The sequence below is a fragment of the Canis lupus genome, chromosome X, assembly GCF_003254725.2.
Source record: "Canis lupus dingo isolate Sandy chromosome X, ASM325472v2, whole genome shotgun sequence".
Classification (NCBI taxonomy): Eukaryota; Metazoa; Chordata; class Mammalia; order Carnivora; family Canidae; genus Canis; species Canis lupus.
This window is the reverse complement of record NC_064281.1, coordinates 66,763,719-66,776,516: the sequence shown is the minus strand read 5'-3', so window position 1 is coordinate 66,776,516 and position 12,798 is coordinate 66,763,719. Positions and strand designations below refer to the sequence as shown.

The 12,798-nt window shown below is 35.7% G+C and overlaps 1 protein-coding gene across 3 annotated transcripts in view; it reads left to right on the top strand.

Moving 5' to 3' along the window:
• The window catches only part of CHM (CHM Rab escort protein), a 244,222-nt gene that overhangs the window by 178,434 nt on the left and 52,990 nt on the right, over window positions 1-12,798 (top strand). For all 3 annotated transcript variants that reach the window (XM_035711636.1, XM_035711637.1, XM_025431816.2), the window contains 2 exons: window positions 5,458-5,562; window positions 6,167-6,230. In XM_035711636.1, the coding sequence (XP_035567529.1) occupies window positions 5,458-5,562; window positions 6,167-6,230 (169 nt within the window). The remainder of the gene's footprint in view (window positions 1-5,457; window positions 5,563-6,166; window positions 6,231-12,798) is intronic.

Genomic DNA, 12,798 nt, shown 5'->3' with positions numbered 1-12,798 from the left:
GTAAACAGTGTAGTCTCTTAAGTCAAATAGACTTGGACCTATATCCTGGCTTCCCCACTTAGTAAATGAATGGACTTTAAAAGTTATTTAACCTCCCTGTGCTCCAGTTTCTGTATAAAGTGGGACATGACAGTAAGTACCTCATTTGGTTATTATGATTATTAACAGATAAAGCAGGTAGAACCATTTGTTACACTAAGTAGCAGCTCAATACATGTTAGCTAGTTGCAATTAATGTAATTGGATATTTTGGAATCCCATGGAGGAGATATATCCTGAAGATCCATCTGTGCCCAAGCTAAGGAGTTTGGACTGTAATCAGTGGTGGTTTTAAGTGGATATATAACAAGATTAGATTTGCTACTTTAAGTTATTAATTCTGGCACTGATTTTAGAAGAAGTACTTTGATGATAAGAGATTCTTTTACCTCCTAAATCAAAGGTTGTGAATCTTTGGTTTTGTCTTCACACTGTTTACATGCACAGAATACTTCCATTGTCTTTCCATCCATTCAGCCATCCATGCAACAAGTATTAGTTGTTTTTGTGTCCCAGACACTAAGAATATAGCCAAGAACAAGACAATCATGGTCTTTGTTCGTATGGAGCTCAGAGTCCACTGGGGGACATTAAAGAAAAAATAAGTGAATGAGATAATTACACATTGAAATCTTTCACTCTGCAGATGTAGCTCTGCCCCTCCCTGTGTAAAAAGCTTCAGTGTCTTTATATCACTTCTGAATAAAGTTGTAAGACCCTTTTATATGACATGTGAGGCTATAGGATCTGGCCTCTGCCTGCCTCTCTAAGCTCATCTCTCTTCCCTCCCTGATTCCATTTTATTGTTATTTAACACTAAACTGTATGTGGTTTCCTGTACTTTCTTATTTGCCTATGTACTCCTTCAAATGCTGCCCTTCTGCCTGAAATGTTCTTATTTGCTTGCTTAGCTAGTTTTCATCCTTTAAAAGCAGGTAATGTTAACACTTTTCTCTGAGGAGTATTCCCTGATATTCCACCTTTGCCTCCTAAACTTAGATATCTTCCTTTAGTAATCTCATGATGTCCTGTCCTTATTTCTTATCCCTGGACTTGAGCATTGTCTTATAATTGCCTGTGTCTAAATCTTCATTACATTGGGAGCTCCTTAAGGATATTTTTATTCTTAAATCTTAAAACAGTTTTTTTATTTAAATTTATTTTTTATTGGTGTTCAATTTGCAACATATAGAATAACACCCAGTGCTCATCCCGTCAAGTGTCCACCTCAGTGCCCATCACCCAGTCACCCCCACCCACCTTCCCTAGTTCGTTTCCCAGAGGTAGGAATCTTTCATGTTCTGTCTCCCTTTTTGATATTTCCCACTCATTTTTTCTCCTTTCCCCTTTATTCCCTTTCACTATTTTTTATATTCCCCAAATGAATGAGACCATATAATGTTTGTCCTTCTCCGATTGACTTATTTCACTCAGCATAATACCCTCCAGTTCCATCCATGTCGAAGCAAATGGTGGGTATTTGTCGTTTCTAATGGCTGAGTAATATTCCATTGTATACATAAACAGTGCTTGGCACATAATTTATGCCATAATTTACCTTTAGACAAATGAGCTACTGACTTGCTAGCAGTCCATTATCTTATTAAACACAAGTATAAGGCAGTAGAGATGAAGAGAAGAAGCTAGCTTTAAGAGATCTTTATAAAGGGGGATCAAAAATGAGTAGATGAGATACAGAAAGAAAGTTTCTAAGCTAGGGAAACTAACTGCTGGGCATGTCATTACATGAGATAGATACTCCAAGAAGGGAAATAGGTGAGGAGTCATGATGAACTCAGTTTGGGGTATGCTATGTTTAAGAAGGGTTTGGAGTCTGTCCAGAAAGGAATAGATAAGACACAGTTAAAAATATGAATACAGAGCTTGGGATTGGTCAGAACAGAGAACCATAGATTTGGGGTTATCTATCTGTTAATGGTATTCCAAACTACTGGAGTGGATTTTTACCCAAGAAAAATGAATGATAAGCATTTTGGAATGGTTTTATTGAAGGGGTAACATTTGAAATAATGTGTTTTAGAAAGCATGGAAGGGCATAATGAATAGAATTATTTTGTTTCCTTCAATGATTGGGGATCTTCTAACTTTCTTAATGTGTTTTTTATTTTTATTATTTCATGTGATTTCTGCATTTCTTATCATACAATTAGTTGGGATATTCTGAAGATCATAAAGATTAGATACCTGTTATAATGTTATAGTTCTCTTCTGGGTTGAATTCCAGATAAAGTTTACATCTTGCTGAGTGTTTTCTTCCTTATCATTTTGCTTTGTCACTGAACCAAGAATTGAATAACTGTTGTGATTTGTTGATTTAGAAAACTCAGCTCTAGAAATGTTCTGTCTGGCCTCAGTGAGTCTTATGATCAGCCTGGTCCTTGTGTCTGTATAATTGAGAACTCTATCATGTTCCTTCTCAGTTTAATATTTATGAGGCTTAGCAAGGCCCTCAAATCCAGAATGCTGTTAATATTTAATGGCTTTCTCAGGTTTATGTGGAAGGGTGTTTTAATGTCTCTGGCAGTACTCTTTCATTTTGCTGTTTTCCATTATTTAAATGCCATCAAATTTTTTATATTAATCTTTATAATACGAAGTCTAAGTTTAGGTCCCAAATCAATCTGCTTTTCTTCATTGTTCTCCTAATTAGGCCTAATATATGACAGTAAGGCAAATATCTTAGGGGAAAACAAATCTTTACTCCTTACTTAAACATGCTTTGGTTTGAACAGCCTTGCTCAGATCTAGAGCCTTAGTACATCTGAGTGAGACTATCAGATGAGTTGTATTACCATCATCTACCAGATTGGGCATATGTGATCATCACATCAATTTTTGCAGAAATCACCTTTTTTTTTTTGGTAGCAATAGCTCTTGACTTTTCTCTACCTAGCACAGACTAAAACTACAACAATAGCAGTGGCATGCTCGACAGTGATTCTTCCCTGGGACTTGGGAGTTTATCAGAATCTCCAGGGGTACTTAAAATTTGAAAAAGTCCCCCAGGTGTGATTCTGATTTGCTCCCTCTTCCTCTTTCTCTGAGAATCACTGTTTCATCACTGTTTCATTTCTAGATGAAAAAGAAATAGGCACATTTATTAGTATATTGACCTTGCATAATTGAACTCCCTAATCCCCATGCACCCATACTTCCTTTTTGAGTGGTACCAGTAGTTCTTTCTAATATCAATAACTTCTGAACCCAATTTCTACCTGTCATCAGGTGTAGCTACCACCAAAGCATCCCTGTTAGTGTTTAGAAGCCTGTAAAACAAGGAGTTGTCCACTAGCTTGAGGGCTAGTTGAATGGTGTGATTTATTTAAATGGGAGTCCTTTGCAAAGACTTAGACTAGAGTCCAGGATGTATACTACCACCACTCCCTCACCCCCACCAATTTTATTCCAACATTTTACGATGAAAAGTTTTAAATCTACTCCAATTTTGAGAGAATTTCAGGATGAATATTTATATATCTACAACCTAGATTCTATAATTAATATCTTATTACTTGTTTAATCATGTATCTACCCAAATATTCATTCCTCTATCCATCCATTCACCTTTTTTAAGGATTTCATGATAAATTCCAGATATCAGTACAATTTCCCCTAAACACTTTGGCATACCTTTCACTAATAAGAGTTTAATATTTATTTATAGTCTTTTCTTTTGATGTAAAATTTACATACAGTAAAGTGCCCAAATCTTAAGTGCTCAGTAGCTTGAGTTTTGATAAATGATAAATCTGAATATCCCAAATCCCCTTCAAGATATAGATTATAACACCCTTTTTTTTCTGCCCAGATTATTCCCTCTTGACTTCTATAGTTTCTGACTTAAAGGTAAGAAAAAGGCTTGTCAGTGTTCCGGGACAAATAGGGTTCAGTTTAATGATGGATCAGCAGATTTCTGCATTGCCTAGAGTACTTTGTATTTTAAAATATATGTGAATGTATTAAAACAAGATACTGAGTAAGTAAGTTTTCAGTTTTTAAATAATTATTTCGGAAAATACTATATCTAGGTATAAATACCTTATATCTATTTAGCTAAGTATTTTAAAAGGCAAAAGCTCTAGTTTAATGAAATGTGAGGACATATGCATAGAAACAACTGGGGAAGAGAAAGGAACTGGAGGTGAGATGGGAAAAAATCACATAAATAATAGTGTAATATAACATATATTAATATGTAGTTAATTGGTTAAAATATATGTATATCTAACATCATGAGATATCACAGTCTGTCTTGACAGCAGTGGCATGTAATTTATTCAAGAATATCAACATATCATAATCTGCCCTTAGGAAATACACATTCAATTCTTCTCACTGTTGGTCTTGGGTGTTCATCATTTTATTTTTAAGCCTTTATGCCTGGTAACCATCTCTTATTTGGCTTATTTTTAGAGTGATGTAGCATATTTTAATTTATATAAGTGTATTTAAAATACGCTATAAGTTTGAAATTATTTGCTCACATTTTTTGAATAACATACAAATGTATTTCTAATAAAATAGTTCTGATCCCAAAAGGAGAAGCTGTGACAAAAGTAAATTGTGATATTTTCATAATAAAAAGATATGACAAACATGCAGGCATTTGCATGTCATTCCTGAAATATTGCATACTGGCTTTGTCAGTACTGGTAAGTCCATTTCAAGGATGTTGCCCTTAGTCCATTAGTTTGGATAATGAGCCCTATAAAGTACATTTATAACTTTGGCACTGTAAGGAGATGGATTCTAATTTTCATCCTTGTATCTAGACACATTGAAAGAAGGTCAATGGAGGATTCTATATGATTCATTATCCCAACACATACCATATGACAGAGACCTGATAATGTCCGTGCATAAGTGTTTTCCTTATTTAGAAATAGCACTTGAAAGAAATCTTTTTGTGTTCATCCTTTGAAGTAGAAACGTATTAAGAGAAGCTTTATCCCTCTTTTTTTGTTTAAAACATTATCACATGTGTGACCAGATAGCTGTTCTTAAACAAAAGAGAAAATAACACTTAACAAAAATAATCATTTTCTTAGATCTTTTAAGGGGGAAAAAAACCATTTTCTAAACAAAAGAAAAGTTTCTGTGTTCCAAAACATTAGAAAGCTTATGCTTATACTATAATAGTTGTACTACCATTATTCTTATTAATGGCATTGAAAATAAATATTTAAATTCTATTCCATGCTTATAAAGACTTCAACATAGCAACAAGAAGATATATTCTGTAATTTAGTGTCAATTTTATGTCAAAATGTGAAATTGTATGCTGTTTTTAATTTTGTCTTCCAAGAAATTGGTTTTAGATTCAAAATTGTAGGTGATTAGTTTTCAATGGTGTAATCATTAATGAGAACTTTTTTGCTATGTTTATCTTCTTTGTAGATGTAAAGCAATCATAGATCAGTTTGGTCAGAGAATAATCTCTAAGCATTTCCTTGTGGAGGACAGTTACTTTTCTGAGAACACATGCTCACATGTACAATACCGGTAAGGCACCCCTCCACCCACTGTCCAAGGGAAGGTGAAACATTGGAAAATTTACCTGTGTAATTATATGGACACTTCTGTATAACTGTGTTCTTAAAGTTAGATGCAAATATGTATCAAACCAGATGTATCCAATATATCCACTGAGTCTGATTGTAGGGGAGTCCAGTCTAAGTTTGACTCATTAGTATCAGCTGGGGTTTGTCTGAAGGTCACATACCCTTCTTTCTTTTTTTTTAAGACTTTATTTATTTATCTGAGAGAGAGAGAGAGAGAGACCGACCACAAGCGAGGGGAGGGGGAGAAGCACACTCGCCACTGAGCAGGGAGCCCCATGTGGGATTATGACCTGAGCTAAAGGCAACTTAACTGACTGAGCCGTCCAGGTGCCCCTACATATCCTCCCTTCAATGAGCCAAGAAAAGGTTAAGGAAGAGCTTAACTTGATTTGAGGAGGCAACACTTTTATCATGACTTAAATCTTTGAAATATGCCTTCTGGTAGTTCTATAACTATAAATGTAAGTTTATAACTATATATGAAAATTATTTATATAACTATAAATGGAATCTGAATCACAGATTAACTGTTTTGTGCATTACAGGCAGATCTCCAGGTCAGTTCTGATTACAGATAGATCTGTACTAAAAACGGATTCAGATCAACAGGTAATTTTAGTCCTGTACTTTTTAATAAATGTTGCTAACTTAATCTACATGGTACTATGTATAAATTAATATTGGTGAAATAAAATATATTAAGTCATATGTGCTAATGTATTTAATGCATTTTTTAAAAAATACATAATGGCAATTTTGCAATAACCTTGGTTTCTCGAAGATTTCCTTCTAGCAGAACAAATAATTATATCTTATGTAACAGATTTATTCTATGGAAATTGGACTAAGTCCTAGTTTTTGACAGCTGTTCTATAAAATTGAAAATATATTGTTATGGGAAGAAAAAGAGTATCCCCAGAGAATACATTTAAAACTCTAGGAGGAAAAGGCTTTATGGTTACCAGCCCTAGCACAGTAGTGGTAAGGTAACCATTAGGCCTGGTGTGAATGAGTACCAGCACACATTTCTGGTTCTAATTTTTCCTCATCATCGTTGTTCCTTTCAGTACCTTCTTCCTTCTCCTCACTGCCAATTCTGTAGGAATGTCTTTATGTTATGGTTTTTTCCTTAGTCTGAACTCCTAAATTCCAAAAGTATGCCCCCCTTCTCCTGATCATATTATGCCATGACTGATAAAATCAGTTTACTTGGTGTGACTGTCAGACCTTTTCTATATGCTAAAAATAGATTCCACAAATTCCTTAAGTTAGAAGCTTTCTGATAATAGAATAAATGTTTGCTATGCATATGAGCATAAATACTTTTATTCATTCAGTAAACAATGAGTGTCTTCTACATGTCATCCAGTGTACTAAGATCTGAAGACAGTGTTAACAATGATAGCATCTCTGTCCTCATAGCTTGGAAGATACAGATATATAGAGAGAAATAGCAGCTAGAGTTAAGCATGTGTGGGCAAGTGTGAGCAAGGACTGGTACAGAGGCTTGTACAGGATTGTAGTGCTCATCACAGTGTCCTATAATTGCCAGTTAACTTGTCTTTATCTTCCAGTAAACTGTAAGCTTTGTGAGTATGTTAAAGAATGACAGGGAGGCAGAAAAGAGAGAAAATAGAGACAATTCTGTAGAAGCTGAGCTGCGAAGAATAAGAGATTATGGGTGTACAGTAGCATTAATCTGCCACTATCCTTTCAGCTCTTCCAGTCTTTTACCCAGACCCACTCTGTTTATTGACCTGTTAAGAGACCTACAATTCCTTGTCCTCTCTTTTTCCTCCCAGTTTACCAGCTTCCTTCTGCCCTCTTCCTTTTCCATGTTTTGGACCCCTTGGTTAATGAACTTAACCATGAAACATCTTATGAACTACCCTTCCAATACCTTTAATTCCCATGAAGCCATGCTCTTCCACTGCACTCACAGAAGAAAATTCTGTCCCTGGATGAGGCTATAATCTACGTCTGGATTACAGAGGAATACATGAGAAAACTACACAACCAGACAGACTGGCACTGCCACAGAGTCAGGGTTACCAACCTCATTCATCTGAATGCTACCTACCTACCACCAGGTAGGTGCCTACCTGGTGCCTCTGATAGCTCCCTGTCACTTTCCCCTCAGTACCTAATCCATATCTTTACTATTCTACCCATCCTTCTCCCTCTGAGCTCTTCCACTTCACCCCCTGCTTCTTTGAGAAAAGCAAGGCCACCTACTAAGCGCAGTGGCCCTTGAGCTCCTGCCCCACCACCCGCAACTAATGGACATGTACAGAGACTAATGAGGGGGCTCCCCTCCCTGTCCAAGGCCAGCAGCCCCTTTCAGAAATGCTCTTCTCTCTCTCTCTCACACACACACACACACACACACACACACACACACCCCTACCCTGTATGGCTGTTCTGTCTTAAGGCTTTCCCTTGCTACTGCCACCTTCCCCTCAACCTATACACATGTATTAGCATTTTCTGTTTCAAAAACAAACAAAAAAATACTCCTTTGACTTTGCCCCCATCTCTAATTGTATCCAATCTCTCACCTGCTCTTGGTCAGCATTTTCAAGATAGTATCTGTACTTGCTGCCTCTAGCTCCTTACCTCTCATTCATTTCTAGGCCTGGCTTCTACCTTCACATTACTACCACCATTTTTCTTGCTAAGCTTATTAATAACTATATGATGGTTAGGACCAGAAGACATTTTTTGGCTTTTGTCTACTGGGTCTTTTCTGGTACATTTCACAATGTTATAATTTGATTATTCCCTGTTTTGACTTCCATGACACTGTGCTGTCCTGATTCTCCTCATAACTCTCTGGACATTCCCTCTCTGTTTCTTTGGTGGGCTCTGCCCTCCTCTTAAATATTGGGGCTCCTCAGGGTTCTAACTTCAGCCCACATTATCTCTTGTTCTGTGCACATTTACTGCTTAACTCCATGTACTGTCATGGTTCTAACTGCATAAATGTTGGTGACAGCCATTTTTATATCTCCCAGCAATGTTGGCCAAACTTCCTGATAGATGTCTATCCCAAAGGCCTCTCAAACTGAACATACTCAGAGCTGAATTCACCATCTTCCCTCTCAAAACTGTTCATCCAGCGCTCCCTACCTTCATGAATGGTGCTGACGTCCTTCCAACTAACGACTTTTTACTCCCATCTCTGTTATCCCGAGCCTCCAGGTCCTCTCATTGTACTTTCTAGAAGTTGCTACAATCTACTTTTCCTCTCAGTCCTTATTCTCACTGCTCTAGTTTCAGGACTTATAATCTCTACTTTCTAACTTTTTGTTCTGCCCCACATCTTGTCTCCTTCAGATCCATCCTCTGCAGAGCTATCAGAGCGATCAATCTAAAATGTACATTTGGTATACTTTTCTTTGTTTCCTACATGGCTTTTTTCTTCTTTTTAAATTTTTGAAGCATATATAATGAGACTTAAATGGAGGAAAAAATAGGTATAAGTCTAGATAAATTTTATGAAAGTGGCATTAGAGGATTGAGGAAATTGGCTTTTGATGACTTTTATTAATCTCTATGAGATTTAATATCTTCTCAGAGTTCAGGACACAGAAGTTACTGTGGTAGGGGGTTACTGATTGTATTTAAATTCTTAAAGATTAGACATGATGGTTGTAGGAAACAAAAGAAATACAGGCATACCTCAGAGATATTGTGAGTCTAGTTCCAGACTACTGTAGTAAAGCAAATGTCACAATAAAGCAAGTCAAATGATTTTTTTGGTTTCCCAGTGCATAAAAAGTTATGTTTACACTATGCTCTAGTCTATTAAGTGTGCAGTACAGCATTATGCCTAAAAAATGTACTTACCTTAATTAAATATTTTATTATTTAAACAATTCTAACCATCATCAGAGCTTTTACTAATTTGTTGGTGGAGAATCTTGCCTTGATGTTGGTATCTGTTGATCAGGGTGGTGGTGGTCAAAGATTTGGATAGCTGTGACAATTTCTTAAAATAAGACAACAATAACCTTTTTGTATCACTTGACTCTTCTTTCATGAATGGTTTCTCTGTAACATACAATACTGTTTGGTGACATTTTACGCACAGTAGAAATTCTTTGAAAATTGGAGTCAATCCTACCACAATCTGTTTTGCTTTATCAACTAAGTTTATATCGTATCTAAATCTTTTGTGATCATTTCCAATATCTTCACAGCATCTTTGTCTTAAGTAGATTCCGTCTCAAGAAATACTTTCTTTGCTCATCCATAAGAAGCAACTCCTCACTTTTTAAAGTTTTACCATTAGATTGCAGCCATTTAGTTCCTTCAAGCTTCACTTCCAGTTCTTGCTATTTCCACCACATCTACAGTTACTTCCTCCACTGGTCTTGAACCCCTCTAGGTCATTCATGAGGATTGGAATCAACTTCCTCCAAACTCCTGTTAATGTTGATATTTTGACCTCCTCCTATGAATCATGAATGTTCTCAATGGCATCTAGAATGGTGAATCCTTTCCAGAAAGTTTTCATGTTACTTTGCTCATATCCATCAGAGGAATCACTGTATATGGCAGGTATAGTTTTAAAAAATGTATTTCTTAAATAATAAGACTTGAAAGTCAAAATTATTCCTGGATCCATAAAATGCAGAAAATATATTGTGTTAGCAGACATGAAAAGAACATTAATCTTCTACATCTTCGTCAGAACTCTCGAGTGACCAGGTTCTTTGTCAATGAGCATTCGTATTTTGAAAGGAATCTTTTTTCCTGAGCAGTAGGTCTCAACACTGGGCTTAAAATACTCAGTGAACCATCTTGTGTTATTCAGGCTGTGTTGTTCCATGTACAGAGGACAGGGAGAGTAGATATAACATAATTCTTTAAAGGCACTAGGATTATTGTAATGGTAAATGAGCATTGGCTTCAACTTAAAGTCACCAGCTACATTAGCCTTTAACAAGAGTCAGCCTGTATTTTGAAGCTTTATTTTTTTTTTATTATTTTTTATTTTTTTATTTTGAAGCTTTAAAGCTAGGTCTTGACTACTCTCTAGCTATTAAAGTCCTAGATGCCATCTTCTTCCAATAGAAGACTGTTTGATCTGGAAAATTTGTACCTTAGTCTAGCTACCTTCATGAATTAACTTAGCTACATTTTCTGTATAACTTGCTACAGCTTCTATATCAGTATTTGCACTTCTGTTATGGAGGTGACTTATTTCTTTAAACCTCATGAACCAACCTTGGCAAAGCTTCACTTTTCTGTAACTTTTCTTACCTCTCTGAGCCTTCATAGAATTAAAGAGAGTTAGGGTCTTGACTTGAATTAGACTTTGGCTTAGAGAATGTTTTAGCTGTTTTGATCGAGACCACTGAAACATTCTCCATATCAGCAATATGGCTGTTTCCCTTTCTTATCATTCTTATAATCATTAAGGTAGCACTTCTTAATTTCCTTCAAGAACTTTTCCTCTGCATTTACAACTTAGCTAACTGTTTGGCACAAGAGGCCTAGTTTTTGGTCTTTCTCAGATTTCAATGTGCCTTCCTCACTAAGCTAGATTATTTCTAGCTTTTGATTTAAAATGAGACATGTGCGACTCTTCCTTTTACTTGAACACTTAAAGTCCATTATAGGGTTATTAATTTGCCTAATTTCAATATCATGGTGTCTCAGAGAATAGGGAGGACCAAGGAGAGGATAGAGACTAGGGAATGGTTGGTTGGTGGAACAGTCAGAACACACAAAACATGTATCAATTAAATTTACTTTTCTATATGGACACAGTTCATTGAGCCCCTAAAAAATTACAGTAGTAACATCAAAGATCACCATAACAAATATAGTAATGAAAAAGTTAGAAATACTGTGAGAATTACCAAAATGTGACATAGAGACATGAAGTAAGCAAAATGCTGTTGGAAAAAACCAGTAGACTTGCTCGATGCAAGGTTTGCACAAACCTTCAATTTGTAAAAATAAATAAATAATTAAAAATGTAGTGTTGGCGGAGTGTAGTAATGTGAAATGCAATAAAACATGGTATGCCTGAACTTAAATGTTGGTGCAGTCCCTAAGATACCTTTCCAGCTATACACGTTTTTAGTCATAATCGTGACTATCGTACAACATTAGATGTATGTTTTAGTGGCTCTTCTCTCTTTAAAGTACAGCATTTTGTATTATGGACAGCTAGTAGCAAAAGGGAGTTAAGAGGAATATGAAGAACACAGTTTTTGAGACCTCTTAAGCCCAAAAATACACTTATGAGTAATATAATAGTAGAATAATTAGGGTTATTAAAAGAATTTCTGTTTTGAGAACTTGTAGGCATTTCCTGTGTGGGCTCTCAATGTGACATCACCAGTCAAAATCTAGGCATTTAGTGCTCACAGATAAAACTGTAAATAGGACTTTACGCTTTGGCAAGTATTTTATATATGAGAGGATATAGTTTCTTCAGATTGAAGATTAAATTAAGAATTCATTTGAAACTTTTGGTTTTATACAGAAACATTGACCCGATGGTCATTTAAAGTTGTAAGTATAAAGGCATGTAATATATTAGCAGTGCCTATAGTATATCAGTATACTGCATATCAATAAACATTACTTAAAAATAATTTTCCAAAAAAAATAATAATAATTTTCCATTTTACTGTATACTCTGGGTTTCTAATTTTATTAATGGAATCCTGGAATTAATTTGAAGACATTCATTTTCAAATATTTTGGTATATGTTCAGCTATACTTTGTTATATGTTGACTTATTGCTTTGCTTATTTCAATATCTTTGAGACTTGTGACATTTTTAAATTGTAGTACTTTGTTTTTTTTTTTTTTTTTTATTATTGGTGTTCAATTTACTAACATACAGAATAACACCCAGTGCCCGTCACCCATTCACTCCCACCCCCCGCCCTCCTCCCCTTCTACCACCCCTAGTTCGTTTCCCAGAGTTAGCAGTCTTTACGTTCTGTCTCCCTTTCTGATATTTCCCACACATTTCTTCTCCCTTCCCTTATTTTCCCTTTCACTATTATTTATATTCCCCAAATGAATGAGAACATATAATGTTTGTCCTTCTCCGACTGACTTACTTCACTCAGCATAGTACCCTCCAGTTCCATCCACGTTGAAGCAAATGGTGGGTATTTGTCATTTCTAATAGCTGAGTAATATTCC